At 35.0% G+C, this 23,040-nt stretch overlaps 1 protein-coding gene and 1 pseudogene across 1 annotated transcript; both read left to right on the top strand.

Moving 5' to 3' along the window:
- Positions 1–11,662: 11,662 nt before the first annotated feature.
- LOC107792348 (protein TIFY 6B-like) lies at positions 11,663–15,066 on the top strand (annotated as a pseudogene).
- Positions 15,067–17,386: 2,320 nt separating this feature from the next.
- On the top strand, positions 17,387–22,646 carry LOC107792347 (TPR repeat-containing thioredoxin TDX-like; the record flags this gene model as incomplete). Its single annotated transcript, NM_001325541.1, is given in 11 exon segments — positions 17,387–17,529; positions 17,638–17,671; positions 18,936–19,046; positions 19,137–19,224; positions 19,321–19,401; positions 19,484–19,548; positions 19,669–19,809; positions 19,905–20,021; positions 20,099–20,152; positions 20,915–20,945; positions 22,079–22,646. Coding segments are annotated over 11 exon segments (1,161 nt in total). The 3' UTR covers positions 22,408–22,646.
- Between the last annotated feature and the right edge of the window lie 394 nt (positions 22,647–23,040).

The following is a 23,040-nucleotide window of genomic DNA, read 5'->3' as shown; positions in this document are numbered from 1 at the left end:
AAAATAAAAAAAAAATAAAGATATAAATATAGAAATAAGAAAAAGTACACATGGGTTTTTGACATGCGTTGGTGTAAATTAGCTAGAAAAAAGGATACTTAATTAGCTGGGAAATATATGTTATCGCTATTGTGTTAAAACAGAAATTAAAAAACTGTTAGAAAAACTGAAAAGCTGTAAACGATAAGAAATATTTCGAGTCCACAATTTCCTTGTGCGTCCTTAATGAATTTTAACCCCCTCACATGTTGCCAAGTTAATGGATTAAATCCTCACAGGATGAAACGAAATAAACCTTCCTGCAACAGTGGCAATACAAACTGCAGGATACCAACGAACTCAAAGAACGGAACAAAATCACACTTACGAATTTGAAAGAGAAACCGTGAAGTAGAATGCATGATTTTCATAAGGAAGTTCTGTATTTGCCAGTATGTGAAAAGGAAGCCATGCCTCGAAATTTATTAACAATTATCGGAAGAGGTGTGATGCCTGTTCATAGTGTGAACAGATCTTTGAAAAGGAAAAGTGTGTTCATAATGTGAACATAAGGGGAAAGTAGCGTTCAGCATTTTGGATTGTACATTCTAGTTAATTTCGTTAATGAACTGACTGGCACTTAATTAATTCTTAAATAATTAATTAAATAAACTTTGTCCAAAAAATTAATCTCATCGATCGATCATTTGACACATCCGAAGCCGAAGCCGAGCCGAGCGACGATGACGGCACGAGGCTTCATTCTCTTCAACTCCTTTAAGAACTCTAAGAAGTGATCCAATATTTATACACACAAGTGTAATTGTCCCTCACCAATGTGAGACAAAATCCATTAGTCATAAATGACAAAGCTCACTTGATTCAGATTTTTCATTTACCTCCATTTTATTTTCCACCATTTCCCATTTAAAGCTCAATGGTTTAAAGTCCAACAATCCCCCACATTAATGGGAATGACTGTAACAAGAATGAACATAGATAAAAGCTGGGTGATTTGCAAGTTTAATTAATTTACATAACCTTTAACAGCTAAACTTATGCTTAAACGGTGATATTCTTATATGATTTTATTTCTATTTTAATTAGAAAGTCAATGTAAGAAGAGGCACTAATTAATTTAATTTTAAACCTACGTTCAAGTTTGTAGTCTTAGCAAAGTGTCTTAGAACACGATCCTCGTGTTGAACAATCACATTAATTTGATATTTGATATCCTTGAATTGCCCGTTAATAATTTAATGAGGTTAGACTCATTGTTTCTTTTATTTAATTAAGACACAATTATAAAGTGTTTAACATTTACATAGTAAAAAGAAAACTTTTACATAATCAAATTATTTAAAAATAACTATAAATAATTGCTCATATTAAATGTATTGATAATCTAGTCCAGAAAAGAAGCCTAAAGAATATGCTATAACATGTTAAATAAAACTGATAATATAAAAAAATATCTATAATATCAGTATATATTATAAATTAAATCAATTTCGAAGTTGGTAAAAGATTAGAATCCTCCTATGTCATCATTCTTCCTTTAACCAGAGTTCTTCGGTTCGAGTCCTGAATATAACAAAATCCTTGGTAGATAGCTTAACCCCGAATAGGGCCCCATGCAGCGCGATATTCAAATATAATGAGGTTCCAATACGGATATCGGACATCGGGTTGGACCAAAAAAAAATCCTCCCACGTCTTCCTGGCATGTACGAGCTTAAAAGCAAAGTCATAGGTGGCGTGTATGAGATTTAAGATATTTTAAAATATTTTTTGTTAGTTAGTGGTCACGTTTTCATCTGGATTTATTCTTAAAATATAATGATTTCCTCTTTTGTAGCTTGGCCTTCCACTTTGGGAAGGGCAGGTGTTCATTATCTTAGTATTATATTAGTAAGTTTACTATTAAATATTCTCCAACCTGTATATGTGAATTAGTTTATTTCCATTTTCATGTTCTTTGTTGAATTATTAATTCGTGGATTTCGTTTGAATTCAAATTTTCAAGATTCCTCACCTCTACTTTTTCCTTTTTATAATATTTTGAATAAATAAACTTTTGAATTGGTGGAGTATTCAACAATATTATGAATAGGAGTATTTTTTTTTTATCAGTTGGAGTATCCAGCAAATATCTGGATAACCATTCAAGGAACCTAGCCTCTTTTTTAGTGGGATAAATTATTTTTATTTTGCTTGAAGATGGGTTTGCCAGAGTTCAATTTTCTGGATATTTCTAATAGATATGCTTTTTTATTTTGGTCTTTAAAACTTAATTCAGCATTTATTGCATTGACTTTTAAGATAAGATGTTTCTCTGACGAAGGAGGTAAACATAAGCTGTAGTTTTCCTAAGAAGCAGAAAATAAAAAATTTCAGGGTAGAAATAATGAGATACTGTTACCAAATTTTTGTTTATCAATTTGAACCATTTGTCGCTCAACTATATAAATACAAATGAACTTTTTTTACTTTTAGCCCGTGCCAGAAAATATTTATGTTTGGTAACCGAAAAAGTATATAAAATTTGTATATAACAAACATAATGTATATATACTGTAAGCACGTGATTTTTGCCCCATGAGAACTACTCCCGAAAATTTAAAATAAAACGGTTTTGTGTTGTTTGTGATTTATTTGTATTTTGTCTGTGCATGTTTATTTCTACTTTAATTAAGAAAAATACAAAAATATGTGTTGCATGTGCATTTAGGATTTAATTTTACAATTTAGGAATTAATTAAACAATCAAGTTTGTTTTACAAAATGAAAAAATCACAAAAATATGTACTTTGCATTTTTAGCATTTAATGTCCAAATTGTGTGATTTTATCTTTATTGGTGTTTAATTTCGTGTGATAATTATTATTAAGAGCTAATATTTTAAGTTAATTGTCGATTTTATGATTTAATTTAGGATTTTGGTTGTAATTTAGGAATTAAAAAGCAAAATGAATGAAAAGAACAAAAACTAGGAAGGAAAATCGGATTGGGCTCAAATCCCTGGCCCAATGGCATGTCCCAAACCCGGTCCAGGCAGCTCCTCTCACAGGATGGTGAAACGACGTAGTATAGGAACTAAACTACGTCGTTTCAATGGCAAAAATCTCAGTCATTCAACTAAGCCACATCCAACGGTCACAGATCAATACCCGTATCGAACCCGACCCGTTTACCCCTAACCAAACCCGCCTCAGTACTTAACCAAAACGACCTCGTTTGACCCCCTAACCTAATCTGGACCGTCGATCTTCACTGATCTAACGGACCACATTAATCACCCCATTTCAATATACCAAACACCAAGTCAGAGACCCTGACCCTTTCATTCCATCTCTAACCTCCCAGAGACCACTCCCTCACACCACCGTCGATCACCCACCGGAAATCGCCTCACGACGGTTTCGGTGGTCCAAACGACTCCATCTTTACACCACTGATTCCCCTCGACCTCCCTGTTACGAATCCCTAACCCTTATCCCTCGAATCCCAGCCATTTGTTTCGAATATCAGATCGAAAATCGGACCAGAACCCTAGTTCATCTAATTAACCTCAGAGTAACACCACTCGACCACCCAACCTCCCTCGTCCCTAATCTAACACCACTTTCGTTCGAATCAAGCAGGAACTTTTCGAATTTTAATTCGAATGAACGAGCCCTAAAAAAAACCAAACTCCAGTTTTAATGCAAATTGGACAAAATTGAGGTTGCAATCAACCTTAGTCGTATGTTCTCAGTCGAGAACATTCGATTAAGGTCCATTTCAATCTCAAATCCAAAATGGGAGTTCGATTTCAAAGTTAAGGTGCCAAGGTTGATTCCCAGTTTATCCGGTGAGTTTTGTTGTTTGTTTTATGTTTATGATCAGTATTACTCCGATTACTGTTTTCCTCTACTCTTTTCTTTTATGAATTTGGTTCAGAATGGTTGGATTGGTCGGATTTGTTCTGCATTATGTGTCAATTTGTACATATATGAATTATGTTTCATACCTCTTTCGTTTTGGATTAATTCATGGTTTAACTCATTCCGTGTGTAGTTAATCTTTCATGTCAACCTAATTGCTGTTTTGATTAGTGAATCCTTCATCCTTGTTTCAACTCTGTTCGGTTTGGTTAGGTTTTGAGTACGAATTGTTATTGAATTTGATGATTTGAAGCATGATCATATTCTGTTGAGTTTGATGTTTAGTATCAATATAACTTTGGTTTATATCCAGCCTTAGTATTCCAGTGATTAGCTAGGAATTAGTTTAGTCAATTGTTAGTTTTCCTCATTAGATGAATTGGCTATAGCTAATAGGGTAGGGTAGTGAATCACAAGGGTTTCAGGGGTAATTTAGGATTCAAAATTTGAAAAGGTTTAGTGGTCTGTCATTGGGTACTAATATACCATTAAACTAATTCAAATTGGCTAATGGAAAAGGGGAATGATGGGTTGAATTAAGTCAGAAGTAACATGGGTTAAAGTGAATTGATTAAAATATAGTATGCCCATACCAATTGAATTAAATAATGGCAAGGAATATATAATAGTGGGGAATGCACTCGCTGATTTTAGGGACTAAAATAGACATTAATGATTAAAATAAAAGCACTGGGGTAATGGGGGTAATAAAAGAATTGAAAAGGTAAGATGTTAGTGGACTGAGCACTAATGGTATGCCTATTAAAAGAGCTATGAATTAGTCATTGAAAGGGGGATTTTTTGAAAAGAATCTGAAAATAGAGAGTTCCTTTGAAAGGTAGTCTGGTTTAGTGTTGTCAAAGCTTTAGAAAGTTTTTCTGGTTTAGTTTCGAGCATAGTGTGATACAGTCAGGTCTGTTTGGGTATCTACTGTTGTTGTTGTTCTACAATTCATTCCGGGTTTAAATTTGAGTGTGCTGAGTTCATTTCTGGGTTGAGACTAGTTTGTTGTTGCTATTTGAGTTCTGGCTGTTGATACCCGTTGAAAATTATTGCTGATTCCTGTTGCTACTGCTGTGCAATTACTGACCTCTTTCTTCTCCTTTGTTTCACTGCAAGCCCAGGTACACTTTCGCGTTCATCATAATGTACATTGAAAGTTGAGAAGTGGAACGAAAATGAAGCATGTTTGATTATAGAATTGACTACTTTTGATTTTTATTTCTGTATGATTCGTTGTAATGAAGTAAGACTGGACTGTTTGGACTATTAATTTGTATTGGAATGTTAATATTCAGTAGCTTAGCATGATTGCATGGGATGATTAGTTTAACTGTCGATATTAGCAACAACATAAATATAAAAGTTGACTTTAGATCTTAACTTGTAGTTAGCAATTCAATATTTAAACAGCTGTGAGCAGCTAGGAAATGCCAACGTTAGTGTGAATCAATTCAGATTTGTTGGTTTCATAGTAGGATTGAATTTAACTTGGACTGCTGGGTTCGTACGACCGTATATGTGTACTATTGATGACATAGATTTGATCTCTTAGGACCTTAACGATTAGAACACGTTTTTGGGTTAGTGATGTTCGTTTAGTTTTACTAGGGGTATTAAAACACATTGCTCTACTTTGAACTCACAAGTAATAGACAGTCTTTGCCTGCTGAAAAACTGTCTCACTTCTAGCCGCGGTTAAACTTGTTTGAGGAGTTTTAGGTGGAATTAACTAGTCATTAAGGTTACTTAAGCAACTATCCATGTAAAAACAATTTAAATGAATTGAATGGTCTGACTGATCTATTGGCTGAGAATCATTGTTCGATTTGAATTAAGGAGATGTCTGGGTCTAAGGCATTGGCAGGCCTCGAAATTAAAACCAGCGTCGTATTTTTGGGCTCGTCATAAGCCCAAACTGTCCAGCCTTTATAAATGAAATTTGGGCTGTTATGAACAATTTGCTGAAAATGTTCTGCCTTCACTTACTAAGTTATTGGGCTTAGTTAGTTTGAAGCTGATTCATAAGGATTTTGGGCCTTTCATATATGCTAGTTAATTAGTTATGCTTCAGAGACAAATTCAAAAGAAAATAATAGCCTGCTTTAGGATATCCTTAAAATAAACGAGGCGTGCCGCGCCAAATAAAATCACAAATTGCGTGGCCCTCTTTAACTACTTCTTTAAAAATGTTAGACCTCGGGACGCGCGCTTTAGCGAATTTCGTGGCTTCCCTCAAAGTTAATAAAACGCTAGATTGTTTTAGACGCGCTTTTAATAATTTACTTTCTTAAACTCGGGTGCACATTTATGTGACCCAAATCCAATCTCAACGAAGTCGAAATGTATCGATAACCACGGGTGCATTGATGTGACGTGGTTCGAGATGTATTTTCATGACTTTGCAATTCTCGTTAAAAATAATAATAATAAAAGCGGTAAAAAGTTAAAATTTGCACATAGGTTCAACATGTATAAAAAAAGAAATCAAATAAATAAGCCGAATATGACAGTTGAGCGATTGTGCTAGAACCACGGAACTCGGGAATGCCTAACACCTTCTCCCGGGTTAACAGAATTCCTTATCCGAATTTCTGGTTCGCGGACTGCAATACAGAGTCAATCTTTTCCTTGATTCGGGATTCAACCGGTGACTTGGGACACCATAAATCTCCCAAGTGGCGACTCTGAATAAAATAACAAATCCCGTTTCGATTGTCTTTTAATTGAAAAAACTCCCTCTGCGCCCCTGCGGGCGCGGGTAAAAAAGAGGTGTAACATATACAATTTTTTATTTTTTATTTTCTCAATACGCAATACTCTTCTCATTTCTTGTGTTTCCACTTCTTCCACTTCTTACGATCTTAGGAATAACAAAAGTGTATCAACCATATCAGAAGCCGTAAATCAATAATATTTTTATTAGTAAAAACTTAAAATAAACTTTCATAGTAAATTTATGAATTTTTTTATCTATTTGAATAATACTAACTGCAAAGTGCATCTTTATATGATTCGTTTTATAATTTAACACTCAAAAATACTTTTGAAAAAAGTTCGACAAAACATAAATTATTTCTCTAATACTTATAAAAGCAATTCTCGAATTGACCAACCAAAAACGAATACCTATTCTTTCAAACTACCCATTCCAAAATAGTACATTAGCTTGCACGCGAGAACATATTACATAAACCACCGACAACTTATTTTAGCATTTTATAATTAATTGTCGACATAGTCAGGGGCGGAACTAGAAGCATGAGTAAGGGTTCGGCCGAATCCACTTGCTTTTATTCAAATAGTGTATTTGTATTAAAAATTCTTTAAATATGTACAAATATTAAATTTAGGACCCAATTATTAATAGTTAAAGTCATCGTTCTAAAATCCATAACCCATAAAATTGAAATTCTGTCTTCGCCTCTGGACATAGTTGATCATTAATTAAGTAATCATAAAATTAAGCAACATGGTAGTTGTCACGGGCGTGATTTCTGTCCGCCGAAGCCAGCCTGCGCAGTAGCCAAGTCCCACACTTGACTTCAGCCTTCTCACAACACTTAGCCAAAATTACAGCAATTGCGGACTTAGAATATTTAGGCAGCTTTCAACGTAGTAAGTTTAGGAACGATTTAGGCAACAAAATTTAGTAGAGCAACAGAAAATATAGAAGAACACAAGGCACAATTACAGGAAACTCTTTTTCCAACGTTGTATTTAACTCAAGCTTACAGAGAAACTAAACTCGAAGTACGACCGTGTACAAGAGATCACTTTTGAACCTCAGATTTTCTCACAAGACTACTCTTAGCCTTAGACATTTTCACTCTTGAAAATAGACTTAAACATGCACTCATACACGTTTTTCTCTCATGTCCACACAGAGGCAAAGTTAGGATTTGAAGTTTATGAGTTCCGAACCTGCCACCGAACTCAATAACTTGTTTAGTTACTGGGTTCACAGTTATATATATATATATATAGTGAATTTTTTAATACAAAACAAGGTTTAAGCAAAAACTATTGGGTTCGTCTGAAACCATTAATCATACACTACCTCCGCCCCTGCGCCCACGAGCATAAAGATGTTGTCCATTTATAAAACATGAGACAACCCCTTTTGCCTTATTTTAGCTTAGTTTAGTTGACATCCCCCAACTACTAGGATCATGTAAGATCATACTAATAATAATGAAAACATGGCCCAAAGACGCGCTAACACCATTTGCCAGCTTTTTAGCAAAGCCAACTGCTGCCCATGTGCACAACATCTGCCGTGTAATCGCTCTTGACTTGGTCATCAATCTGAAGTTTGTTGTTCATGTGTGTGCCTTGACTTGAATCAGGTGCCAATGCCTTGTACTCAGGTGCATTGTAGCCGCATTTTGCCCATGCCATTATCCACGCACATTGCTCTTTGCCGCGCCCCATTGTCATGACAAGTCTGTCTCGCGCACTGCCTTCCGTTGCACTTATCCTCCTTTTGCCACTTCGTTTTTGTCTTGCCTTGGCATCGCTGCCTCATACCTTGATGCATTTGCCATGATCAAGTGTCACCCTCAGCCCGCATCTTATTATCAAGCCTTTGCCAAGCTGCCTTGCCTCCGTCAAAGCCTTAGCCATAACTTGCCGTTTCCATTTTTGCCTTGGTGCTACTCGTGCACCTTAGCTTGGTAACACTCTTGCTGCCCTATGACAACACTATCATCATTAACTCAAGCTCAAAGTGGCGGAGGGCTAACAGTAGTGCTTTGGCCAAAAATTAAGAAAAAAATGGTAGTGCTTGGGGTATTGTATAAGGCATCATCGTCCTGCTTTCGTCCAATCACTTGAAAGTTGAAAATGATGAACCGGTGCTTTTATATTTTTATTTTTTCATAATTAAGTCATGCATACTATTATGTTATGTACGTTATTAGTAAAACTTAACGTGTTATAACAAATTTGTTTGACTTAAAATGTTATAAGTTATTACAAGTGGATTTAATTTAATTATATAAGAATTTGTAAATTATGTTGTCTATGAAACAATCTCTTAAACTTATATTTTAAAAAAGAATAAAATAATACGAAAAAGAAAAGAACCAAGCCCTTGTGCCTTGTGGTGTGGAAAAATGGAAGGAAGATAAAAAGATTATGGTTAGGTGATAAATACTGCTATATATAATATTAATAAGTTTGAGTTTTAGCTCAATGGGATTGTTTGGTTGGTGAGATAAGGAATAACAAATCCAAGATAAAATACGGAACTATTTTATCTCATATTTATTTAATTATAACATTAATTAGTTATAGGAACTATTTTGTACCCCCTTCGTTCATTTTCACTTATTCACTTTTGATTTTGGACTCATTTTATGAAAAAATAAATAAAGTACGTATTTTATAATTTTACCCATAATAATAATAGCACTTCAAAAATCTTGAAAAATAATTTGGAGAATGAGTAGTTAATGATAAAGGTAAAATAGAAAAAAATTTGTCTCTCTCTTGATTTGCTAAAATGGACTAGTAAAAGTAAAAATATATTTTTAATATAATGGACAAATAAAAATGAAAAAAAAAACTAAAATGATAGAGTTAGCTATTACATATGAAAGATGGGATAACTAATCTCATGAGATATTCTAACCCATAAAAGAAGAATCGCCTTTTGTAGGGTCTTTTATCTATCGAAATAAAGTTTTTCCTGAATTCAGATTAGTCGATAAGAAAATACTAAGGGGTCGTTTGGTTGGAAAAAAATTATTCAAGGATTAATTATTCTGAGATTAGTTATTCTATTCTTCTATAAAGGATAAAAAACTATAATTCCGGGATAACTAATCGCGGAATTTATTATACCGTAATTTTATCCCAATCAAATAAGGGATAAAATCTTCTTAAATTTAATTCCAAAATTAATTATCTCTCAATCCCTCCTACCAAACCAAACGAGCCCTAAGGAAATAATAAGGAAGGCCAAATGGGATGGCGCCACATGGCCTGGTGCATTGTAGCTTTCTAGGGACGGCTTTTCAGAGTCAGCTGTAAGCGAGAAACTTTTAGTATATGATCCACGGCCACGCTACTCAGATGTGTAACATTAATTTATGAGCATAAATGCAAAGGTGTGAACATCATATATTATATGACGTAAATGCAAGTGGGGAGAGCTATAACATAGCATGAATAGTCACGTGTTTTTGCTACGTGTCACTACAGAACTCTTTCTCCTGCTGCCATGGACAACGTGGTTTAATGACCGGCAACTTTCACTTTAATTAACAGGTATCTCTTCTTCAATGCTTTTTTTCTTTCCTACTTTATGTTCTTCCTCTTCCCAAAAATGAGCAAATCAAATGAGCAATAGATCAAATTAATCTTTATTTATTTTTTTCTCGTTTGTTTTTTATTTACAGCTTGTTTGAATGGTTGTTACATATCGTTTCATAATGTATTATATCGTATTGTATTGTACTATACTGTATTATTTGATGAATACAATATTTGAATGTGTTGTATCGTTTTACCGTCGTTTTATGGTATCATACACCAATAATATAATGAATAAAATTATAATATTATAAAGAAAAATTATAATACGATATATAAAAAGTTATTTAATAATAATAAAGGGTGAGATTGATAGAAAATTCAAGGAAACGACACGACCACATCTGTCGTTACATAAAGTGACACATTTTATCGTTACGTAACGACGGATTTAACTATACGATACAATAAAATTTAAGCAACAATCAAAACAAATATTATATTTAAAGTAACAATACAATACAATACAATACAATTGGTAACAACCATCTAAACAAGTTACAGAACTTATTCTATACAAAATGTTGTTTTGACTTGCAATAAAAAATCATGGGCGTGTTAGTTGATAGTCATATGCAATATTTGCGAAGATTTTTTTTAATATTGAAATATTCAAATTATACATAGCTAAAAGTTGTACTATCACCTAAATTGTTAAATATAAATGTGGTCCATCTAATATATTGTAAAATATTAAATTAACATCCAATCCAAACTTTAATTGTAACGTAGTGATAATGGTCCCTCCTTTCAATTTGGACCCTTTTGGTTATCTCAATAGCAAGATTGAGTGGGTGTTAAGAATTGTAATACTCAGTGGGAAAAAAATTTAAGTAAAAATATTATTTGAAAATTAGAGTTTTTGGATATGAATATAATTTTTAAGTTGTTTTTGAATTTTTGTAGTGGCCTGAGTAAAATTTTTGAAAAATAGCTTTTTGGAGTTTTTTCAAATTTTAAAAAATTTCAAAATTCATCTTAAAAAAAAAATTAAAAATTTTATGGCCAAACACTGATTTCGGAAAAAAGTAAAATTTTTTTTAGGGCCAAACGGGCTCTTAGGAGCTCGTCTTTCATACGAGGGTAAAATATTTAATTAAATATAATAATAAAAAATAGAGTTCAAGTTCTATGTCTTATCGGTATAAAGTATTTATACAATTACTTCACTTAAAATATAATTGAATATAATTTTATTTAATAAAAATTAATTTATAATCTAAAACAAATAATAAAGTAATATATACTGTAAATTATGTATTAATAGATATAACATTTTCTTTTTAAAAAAATAAATAAAAGATTGCACGGGACGATTACCGGTAATAACCGGTAAAGTTGGAGCCAAAAGTAGGTAAGGTTACCTCGAGAAATGAACGGCAGTGATGTTATCTGATAAAAAGCAAAGCTATGACTTCATTTAAAACCTCTTGGGTACTATTTCCCTCACATTTTCCTTTCACAATAAACAAACTTCCGCCTCAAAGCCGAAAAACCAGAGCTCTCAGCTCTATTTTCTCTTGCTATTTTCAACAAACTGTTAACGATCTCGTCAGCTATTTCCGAAATCCTGAAGTTGGAGCTAGTTTTAAGTGAAAATAATGGAGAGAGATTTTATGGGTTTGACTCATCATGTGAAGCAAGAAGTCACTGAAGAACCTATAGATCCAGGTATCATATCGTCTTTTCGTTTATGTTTCATGTTTTCTCTTCCTCTTATTTCAAGCTTGAATCTTTAGGCCAGTTACATATTATTAATATTTCTATGAAAATATCTCTTTATGTTAAAATAGTTGAAGATTTTTTTTTTCTTGTAAACCAGCTATGGAATCATATGAAGCAGTAAAGCTCGGATATCTTGATCTATCTCAAGATTTTCGTTTCATTTTTTGAAAATTTCCTCTGCTTTTTTTTTTCCCAAAACAAAGACGAGATAGTTTCCTATTTGTCAAAACAATTTTTTATTGGTTTAATGTAAGTTTAACAGCTGTATAATTTTATATTAAGCAACGTACTGTGGTCCACGTTGAGTGGGAATACTTCAAAGGTAAAATTAAATAATGGCTAATATTTGTTGCGGAGTGTGTTGTGCAACTATAGGATTTAGTTTTTTTTTTATTTTATTAAGTTTGGATTTTGAGGGAGGCTTTGTTTAGACTTTAGTGTAGTCCATGCACCTTTTTTGAATGCATATTGTGCGTTGGATATACATTACTAACGTGCACCTGATAAGCTCTTATATTAGTTTATTTGTGAAGAATAAAATTTAAAATTTAGATGAGTTGTGGTGCCCCACAAATCACCTTTTTTAATGAATAATTAAATTATGGTGGTACATTACCAAGAACAAAATTAAAGTAATGAATAAGGTACTTTTGCTCCCCCATTAGAATAATGTATTAAAGAAAGCCAAAAGTATGGCTCTATGTATAAACTTTTAAACTACTTTGACCAGATGGTTTTCCATGTTCTTTACTTCATCTTATGCATTGGAAGATAAAATATTGTATATTATTATATTGCACATGAGATGCTTAGCACTTAGCAGCCTGTATTTTAATTTCAAGAAAGAGAACATGTTCAGCCCCTTTTTCAGCTGCACCTATGAAGCACTTGAATTATTTATTTCATCAGATTTTCTTATTATAAGGGAAAAAATGTCTGGGAAAAAGCATAGAGGTTATGACAATTTATAGTTTGGGGGGTCGGCCTCTTGTCTGTCTTTTCTGAATATATACTTACAAACTATTTACCAAGGAGTTGTCTTTTCTGTATTGGTAGAGTTAAAAGGTGAAGTAGGTATTTAATTTCTTGTACATCAGAAGCCTGTTTATACACTTAGAAAATATAATGTTGGATGCAACTAATTAAGATTGTATCTTCTTCTCTTCTTGTTTATGTTGCAGCACCTCTGAGAAGTTCAGCAATGCAGTGGTCATTCTCGAACAACATCTCGACTCATCCTCAATACCTCTCTTTCAAGGGTGCTCAAGAGGATAGGCCAAAAACTGGTTTTGATTCTCTTGCATCAACTGGATTGGTGACTATAACCACAACTGAAGCTGTCGACTCGAGTCATCGATCATACTCTGGTGTCGGGCAGGTTTGTTATGGATCCTCATAAGCTGTATTTTAATTATACCACCTAAAATGCCTACATGGGATTGTCAAATGGTACCAGAGATTTGTATAAATACTTTCGCGTTCGCTGTTTTTTCATTAGTTGTTCCTCTAAATGTCAGAAAAATATGATGCTTGAAAAGCAAGGTGGAACACACTACATGTCGACAACTTTCTCTCCTCATCACTATGATGCACACGCCATGCATCGATCTCATGGTGTCAGAGTGCTCCCAGTTTCCAACCCAGCAAATCAGATTTCTGTATCAATGACTATGCCTGGTCATAAGTCCTTTGTTTCTCCTCTTGGACAGAATCCAGTTGCTAGCCCCATTTCAGCTGTTCCAACTAACAGCGCTGTCGTGGGCACAACTGATTTAAGGTATGTTAGCTGGCATTGATATAAGGTGTCTTAATTGAGAAAACTTTTATTGAGGGGAGATGCTGAGTTTATTATGGATCTCTATTGGCAGGGGTGCTCCGAAAACTCCCCCAGGTCCTGCTCAGTTGACCATCTTTTATGCTGGTTCCGTCTGCGTTTATGATAATGTTTCACCAGAGAAGGTAAATGCTCTAGACCTTTAGGTTCTCCCTGATGTTGGTCTCATAAATGTATCTTATGTTGACAATTTCACCAATTATATCTTCTTTTGGATTAGGCTCAAGCTATTATGTTGCTTGCTGGAAATGCACCACCTGTTACGCCAAGTGCAACATCTGCTCTATCTCCAGTTCAGGCGCCCATACCTAAGTCCTCTTCTGTTGACTCTTTTGTTGTAAATCAGTCCCATAACACAACACCTACTCTCCCCAGCCCCATTTCTATAACATCCCATTGTGGATCTCAATCTGCTGGAGTGTCTAGTAATACAAATGGAGTAACTATTATCAAATCAATTGGGGTCCTACCATCTCCTTCTAATAAAGCAGAACTTTCTAAATTTTCCAGTTCCATAGGATCTGTTCCTGCCACCTTTGTTCAATCAGGTATATTCTTATGCTTTTCAAACTGAAAACACCAAGATTCTTTGCTGAATTTGTTTATTGGTACGTTATGTCAGCAAAATGATTGGGCATTTATCATATGCAGCTGTACCACAGGCACGCAAGGCATCATTGGCTCGGTTCTTGGAGAAGCGCAAAGAAAGGTAATTTGGGGTTTGTTTTCATCCTAATTTGAGTTAATTTTTGCTGTTTCATAAAGTGTAAGAGAAAGGGAAGTCCTTTATCTGTTTATCTCAAAGGATTGCTTATAAGTGTGAAGTCCTAAAGAATTTTTGGTACTTCCTTTTAAGTGTGAAAAACTCCACTTTTGTGTTAAAAGCTTGTTGTGTTCTTGAATTCAGGGTAATAAGTGCATCACCTTACGACAGCTGCAAGCAATCCCCAGAATGCAGCACTCTTGGATATGGAAGCAGAAGTTTCGCAAAAGATTCTTTAGGCTCTTTTCCTCCCCCATGTAATCAATTTGGTCAAGGAGACGTGAAATGCCAACAGTGGCAAAATAATGTAGACACAAGGTGAAGACTGTACCAGATTAGATTATTAAAGCTAAATTGGTGGTCGTTTTGACTTCAATACTTCAGTTCTCTCTTAGATGCGATATATTATTTTAGGTTGTTTTCCTTGTAATTGTGATCAGAGCCTTTTCATCTGAAAACACTGTGAGCCTTCTGCAGGTTTCCATTTTTGCCAATATAAAGAAGCATTCTTTTCAATGTTATGTTTCATTCTTCTTTTTGCCTGGCGTTTTCTTATCGCAGTTTTCAGGTTTAGGGTTTTGGTATTACGTGTTCTTGATTTTTTAAGATTGTTTTGTGTTTGGATTAGCACCAAGTTGGAATTGAACAAAATTGTTTGCTGTTGCTGGGAAATGAGTTGGTATAGTGCTTAGCATAAGAGTGGAAGCTGGCAAAGCTCGGTTAATGTAAATCTCACTCCATTTTGTACAACAAGCACAACAAAAATTTAGATAATTTTTTGCATAAAATGGACACGGTAAACTTGTATATTTAGGACTAGTGATATCCAGGTCAGAATTTTTTTTAAGCCAAACATTATGTATTTTTCTTAAGATCGACAAAAATAAAATTACTCCTTTTTTGTGGAAGTTGAAACACATGGAAACCAGAATTTGATTTACTGTTGCAAATCACCTTAATAGCTTTGTTTGGATGATTGTTACTTGTTGTATTGTATTGTATTGTTATTTTAAATACAATGTTTGTTTTGATTGTTACTTAAATTTTACTGTATAGCGAAAAGTACCACTTTATGGAACTACCAATTTTGTGGATTTGCATCTTTAACTTATTCTTTTTTTCTCTCATCTTGCTCTTTTTAATTATTAAATAATCTTATTTATTTCTTACCCTACCTTTTTATATAATAATATTATATCATACCTTACTTTAAAAAAAAAATATTATAAGTTTATTTTTCGTATTCTTGGTGCATGATATCATAAAACGACGTCAAACAATACAATCTATTCAAACATGTATATATTAAAACGATACAGTACAACATAATACAAATACTATACAATACATTATAAATCGATAAAAAAAAATTATGAATCGATATATAAAAACCATCCAAGCAAGTTGTAAGTGGCTCAAGGTGAGTTAGTAAACTCATATCCTACCTTCAGTCCATTTCAATTTGCTTTGGAAATCGACCAGACGCTAGGCGGTATTAACGAGAGTTCAGAGAATTGGAGGTAGGCCCTGAAATCTAAAGGTTTCAAGTTGAACAGTACCAAAACAAAATAATTGGAATGCAAATTTAATGGGACGACTCAGGTGGTGGACGAAGAAGTGAAAGCTTGACTCTCAAGTCATCCATAAGAGAGAGAATTTTAAATATATCGGGTCAATTATATAAGGGAATTGAGAGATCGATGAGGATGTTATATATCGTATTAGGGCGGGATGGATGAAGTGGAGGCTTGCCTCAGGTGTTTTGTGTGATAAGAATATGCCACCTAAAATTAAAGGCAAGTTTTATAGAGCGGTGGTTAGACCAACTATGTTATACGAGGCAGAGTGTTGGCCAGTCAAGAACTCCCATATCCAAAATATGAAGGTGGCTGAGATGCGGATGTTGAGATGGATGTGCGGGGTATACCATACTAGATAAATTTAGAAATGAAGTTATTCGGGACAAGGTGGGCATGACCCTTGTGGAAGAAAAGAGGTGGGAGACAAGACTTAGATGGTTCGGACATGTGAAGAGGAGACACACAGATGCACGAGTGAGGAGATGTGAGAGGTTGGCCCCGGAGGGCACAAGGAGAGGTAGAGGTAGGCCGAAGAAGCATTGAGGAGAGATAAGTAGATAAGAAATGGTGTTGTTCAAGCTCACTGAGGACATATCCATGAATAAGAAAGTGTAGAGGTTGAAGATTAAGGTGAAGGGTTAGGATAAGTAGCCTAGCATTGTCCTTGTATGTGACAGTAGTTTTAGTACATGAGTTAGCATTATTTATAAATTTTCCTATTCTTTGACTTCTGTGTGTGCTTGTGTTGCTTTCGTTCTGGTCTTCTGGTTACAATTATCAATTTTAGTTTTGTTTCTTTGTATTTTGGCATAGCTTTTCTAATCGGTGTGCTTGCTGCTATCCTTCTTTTATTTTTTCTAAGCCGAGGATCTTCCGGAAGCAACCTCTCTGCCTTCCTGAAGGTAAGACGCACGTACATTTACTCTCTCATACCTCGGTCATGAGATTATACTGAGTTTATAGTTATTGTTGTTGTAACCTGATATCTTAATGGACTCTTGATTAGACACAGTAAGAAGTTTATAACCAAAAAAAGGAGAAGGGAATTAAATGAGCCTTTCACTAACCCGCTCTTGGACGAAAAGTGCTCACTTTTTGCAAAGTTAAAGGACCATATATGTACCACGTTATACATTAACCACCAATATAAATCTAACCATAAGCTTAAGGGACTATTTTGGTGCGTTAGAGGAAAAACCCTCGGCTATCCTGCGGACAAAGTTCTGGAAGTTGACAAATGTTGGACTACTAATAAGACAGAGAAAGAGAGTGAACTCGGGGGACGAAGACGATCATGGATAATGAGAAAATTCAAGACCTAAAGCAATTCGTGGAGCTATGCAAAACAAACCCTTCAATTTTACAAAATCCTTCGCTTTCTTTTTTCAAGAATTTTCTCGAAAGGTACCACCAGTCTACACTAATCTTGTTTTATTATTCTTGGGCTTTGCTTGAACGAACCAACTGTTGATAAATTGTGTTTTTCTTTTTTGTTGAATGAATTGATTTCAGCTTGGGTGCTCGAGTTCCTCCATCCGTTAAATCTGTAAGCAATTCGCCCTTCAGCAATTCTTTATTTTCACGCCCTTGTTTTTGTGTAAAATACATACTACTTTATCAGTCTAAAGAAGATACTTTTATTAATCTTTTCTCAACAAAATTAGCTCGTGTCAACTTATTTGATATTTCATCCATATAATAAATTTCAATTGACTAACATAACGGTAACCATTCTGAATTATAATCCCCACTTTACTAGGATTTAAGACTTGCTTACTCAAATGTTGAATCTCCTTATTTTGTTATAGCTGGAGATACAGAATTCTTTCGTAGATTTTTTCGTCAAGCAGGAAGCTTGCTTGATGGATTATCCTGGTCCTACTTCGCTGAAGCTACTTGTCTTTCAAATTTGTGTCACTTGAAAGTACCCCCATTTATTGATTATCAGTTTCCCGTAAAATAGCCACACTATGGGAGATCTAGTTAAACAGCGTGGTTCCTCTTTCATGTACTAATAAGGCAGTCCCAGCTGAGGTTTGGTGTAGACGTCACAATTAAATGATGCAAGAATGCCATGTTTCATTCATAAATTGCAAGTTCAGCTACCAATATCTTTCAGTTTAGATTAATGGCCTCTAGGGACAAGTGAGGTTGCTGTAGTGGTAAAGGACTCTCCTCTTAACAAGGTCGGCAGCTCGAGTCACCATGGGAGCAAAGTGGGGAAGGGTCATTTTTGGTCCCCGAGAGGATTTTGGGGTAGGACTTACCATATCAAAAAGAGAGAAAAATACCTCTGTAATCATGAAAAGATACATTGGTTGATGTGCATCAGTACATATAAATATATGCTTGTCCTTGGATGGCTGGATGAGTACAGTTATTTGTGGGATGAGTGAAAAACGGTACAGTTTTTGAACAGCATCCTTGCCCATTACTTTAATATGTTTGATAAGGGAGACTATTATTACTCATTGCGATCCTCTAGCTTGGGTTTGCCCACTAACATAACCTAGTTTAATACATCTGATTGTTTGCAGCTCTCTATTTTGGACCAAAGATTTAGTTTAATGTGTGCAAAACTTGTTATGATTGGTTGAACAAGGTGGAGTGCAATTTAGTTTTTATTTTGAAAAAGTAGATTTGTAGGATTTGTTACACTCTTATGATATTTGGTATAGGTAAGATATTTTGAAAAAGTGGTCATCCTTTTTGCATGGTCCAACTTAAAGATTTAAAAACCATGACATTCGACGTGAAATGGGGAAATGTAGTTTATTTTCATGTATTAATGCCGAGCAATGACTTCACAGGAAAAAGGCGGAGGTGAACATTCTGATGAATTGGATGAGGACATTATAGAGTCTGATGTTGAGTTGGATAACACCGATACTGTGGAACCTGACAATGATCCTCCACAAAAGGTCTGTGATGAAGCGTTAAGGTGGATTCAACTTCAGCATGGTCTTAACTCGTAAGTATTTAATGAGTTCTTTTTTGTGGTCTAACTGCAGATGGGAGATTATTCAGGTGAAGTTACTGAAGAAAATCGAGATGCTGCTCAAGCATCAAAAGCTAAAGCTCTTGATGCAATATCTGAAGGCACGTTAATCTTTACCTAAATGAGTAATATAGATCCTTCTTTTACAATCTTAATTTGGGAAATTACACCTTACTGGAACTGTATATTCCTGGCAGGCAAGCTTAATGAAGCCATAAATCATTTAACAGAAGCAATTTTGTTGAATCCAAACTCTGCAATATTATACGCCACAAGAGGTTATTTCCTAACATCTTAAAGTTTTGGATTCTGTATTATGTCATTCAAGTGGTCTTTTGACAAACACTAATGTCTACACAGGTAGTGTCTTCAATAAGCTGAAAAAACCCAACGCCGCGATCCGTGATGCTGATGCTGCATTAAAGGTTTCTCGGAGGATATTTCCGAACATGGTTTCATTAACTAGAAATGAAATTTTAGGTTCATTTATATGCCCGCGATTGCATCTTGACTCCTACTGACACTTAAAATCATTTCATTTAAAGATCAACTCCGACTCAGCAAAAGCATACAAAGTAAGGGGTATGGCTAGGGCAATGTTGGGCTTATGGAAAGAGGCAGCTAGCGACCTTCATGTGGCATCGACGATAGATTTTGATGAGGAGATTGCCGAGATACTTAAAAAGGTCATATCTTCAAACTTCTTTTTGTGCACATTACTTCTCCCCGACGTACCCTTAAACTTTAAATCTAACAGCTTCTCTGGCTGTAAATATGGCAGGTTGAACCTAATGCTCGTAAAATTGAAGAGCACTGCCGAAAATATGAGCGTCTGCGACAAGAGAAGAAACAGAGGAAAATTGAGCGTGAGAGGCAGCGCCGTCAAGCAGAAGCAAAGGTGTTTAAGTGTGTTGAATGTATTGAGTGATTAGCAAGCTGCTTTTTATTTAATCTTGACATTGTATTGAGTTGCAGGCAGCTTATGAAAAGGATGAAAAGAAAGAACAACAATCTCAACATAAAGCTTCTGTAAGTTTTCTTCGGTCTATTTTTGTGTTTCCCCTGTCACACAATGTGATTTTTGAAGTAGATTTTTTCTTTTGATAAGGTGACTTTCGAAGTAAGAATATATTCACTGTTTGTGCTCTTCCGTGGGCCTCAGCCTGTCGCATCTGTTAATACTCCTCAATCTAGTTTGCACCTGAAGCTGATATCCTTGTTATATATACATCCTTTGATTGGTTGGTGACAGTAACTCATTTTTGAGCTCCATCTGTCCTGCTTAGCCCCCACTCTAAAGGGTAGCTGTGACAATTAAAAAGCACTGCTAACATCTTTCTATGATTATCAACGTTTAGCTTTCTCATTGTCTTGGGCAGTTTTGTTAGCTCCTCATAGCTAATCTCAGCTAGCATCCAGTTGGATCCATACTCCTAATTGACCCTTTACTGTATGTCTCTTTTCCTGGGGGTAGGGCATTGGTGAAAGGGGGACTGAAATTGCTGATAAAAATACGACATTAGTTTACCTTGTTACACACCGTTAAAATGAGATTCTATATTTCTTTTGCTGTTTATTCAAGAGATGTGGTTGATTTTAACCGCATTTATATCCATGGTGTAAGTCAAGTGGCAAAAAATGACTAGGACCTAGATCTGGATTATTGAGTAGGCCTGGTATTTTCTGATTTTTTACTGTTTCCCTTCTGCAGCCCCTCTATTTGCTTTGATTATAGATTCAATTTCTTCTTCTAATGAGTTACTCTTTCTTCCAAAAAATAAAATTTTGCAGGATCCTGACTCTGCTTCTGTTTTAAATGGTGGTAAGATTTCGTCATTCAAGTTGACTACTCATTTGATAGTTGATGGTTGCATTTAAGTTTATCCAAAGTATTTCTTTTTTGTCTGTTGTGACCGAGCTTTCATTCTTAGCAATCCGTATATTAAACTAGTGTCATGACTTTGGAAATATCGCATCATTCCTTTGCTAATGGATGATTACTCATAATTAGTATCCCTATCAACCTCTTCCTGTGATTATCCAGTTTTTTCTTTATCTACTTGCTATGTATTAAAACACAGTTTAGAATGTAGTGATAAGAACATCAAGACTGGTATTCACGATACCAACCAATGAAAAATACCTATCACCATATTTCAGCCTTCTTGGTTGAGTTAGTCAACTTCCATATATAATCAGCTGTAAGTTGTAAGAACTATCACATTTTACTATGTAAACTGGTAAATGAGCACCTTTAGGTATATTGGAAATTGATAAACGCGAATATGGAACTATGGATGATGTGTAGATATCATGTAGATATTTGCTCTATATGCACACAATTGCATGTTGAGATAGGTCCCTGGTTCTCTAGGCTTTCTTAGGTACCTTTCGGGAATTGCCCTGATATTAGACCATCTCAAGGAGATTGCTGAAGTGTTAAGAGCATTCCATGTCCAGCCAAGAGGTTGGTAGTTCTCATCATCATGGAGAGAAGTGGGAAATGCTCTTGCGACCGCTGGGAAGCCGGGGAGGGGGTTGGGTTTGTGGGTTATGATAGTTGGTTATGAATAGTTTGTTCAAGGGAGAAGGAAAATTATAAAGAAGGCTGCTGGTAGCAGCTAGATGATGTTTTGGAGAAGCTGTTGAGCAGTTGGTTATATGTTGAAGCTAAAGAGCATGTACTATTTGTAACTTAAATTGCATGTTGGCTGACGAAGTTTGTGTCTTTTAGTATCTCTCTGCCTTTCAAAATTTGATTTCCCGAACATTGTAATGCCTAATCTCTTCTAGAGAATTTGTTTCTCTCATTTTTCATTTGGGTTTCCATTAACAATCACTTGTTAGGTGATGAATAAAAGTGTGTTTCATGCTGCATAGTAGTGCCATTTTCATTTTTGAGGTTTAGAATAGCTTACATATTTATGCAATCGTTTACTTGTTTGTTATATACAGGAAAAATTATTGGTATCCATTCTGTGAGCGAACTGGAGACAAAGTTAAATGTTGCTTCAAGAGCGTCGCGTCTAGCTATCCTTTACTTTACTGCAACATGGTGTGGGCCTTGTCGTTTCATTTCTCCAGTTTTCACAAGCTTGGCTGAGAAATATCCAAAAGCTGCATTTCTAAAGGCTGACATAGATGAGGCAAGAGATGCGGCTTCAAGATGGAACGTCAGTAGTGTTCCAGCTTTCTTTTTCATAAAAAACGGCAAGGAGGTTGACAGAGTAGTAGGTGCTGACAAGAATTTGCTGGAGAAAAAGATTGTTCAATATGCAGGCTAACTTCATATTGATTGAATTTGTGCATTACTTTCTCTGTTTCAGAATCCTGTAATAATAGTTTGTGATTTGGCTGATTTGGTGATATAAATATCTTTGTTTGTTGAAATAAAAGCACAGTTTCTCAAGTTTCTTTCAGAGGAGGACTTCCGTAGTTTCTTGGTGTTTGAAATTTTCTAAAGCTCTATATTTTTCATGTCTATAAGATATTTAATATATTTGGTACTGTCCCTTCTTGTCTATATTTTCATTAATGTGGTGCTTATGCTTTCCTGAGCTGAGGGTTTATTGGAAACAATCTCTCTATCCTTGCAAGGTAGGAGTAAGGTCTGCCCCAGGGTGGGATAATACTGGGTATGTTGTTGTTTGTATTTTCAGATTCTTTATTCCGTTTATCGAGAAGGAGTTTTAGAATACCGTAAACTTAGTAGCTGTCAAATGGCTTATAACGCACTAGTGGGGTAGCCCGAGCTTTGCCCGGGCCCAACCTGAACAAAGTTGTACTGTCGTTAGCAAGAAGGTGAGTTTGTGTTTAGAAGAGAAAGAGAAGATACAGATCTGTTGCTAAAATGTTACAGAGTAATAGGAGACCATAGATAGCTACTACATAAATGATGTTTTTTCTAATCCCTCTAT

The sequence above is a fragment of the Nicotiana tabacum genome, chromosome 6 (genome assembly GCF_000715075.1).
Source record: "Nicotiana tabacum cultivar K326 chromosome 6, ASM71507v2, whole genome shotgun sequence".
NCBI classification, from domain to species: domain Eukaryota; kingdom Viridiplantae; phylum Streptophyta; class Magnoliopsida; order Solanales; family Solanaceae; genus Nicotiana; species Nicotiana tabacum.
Note: the sequence above shows the minus strand (reverse complement) of the source record. Positions and strands in the feature narration are given on the sequence as shown.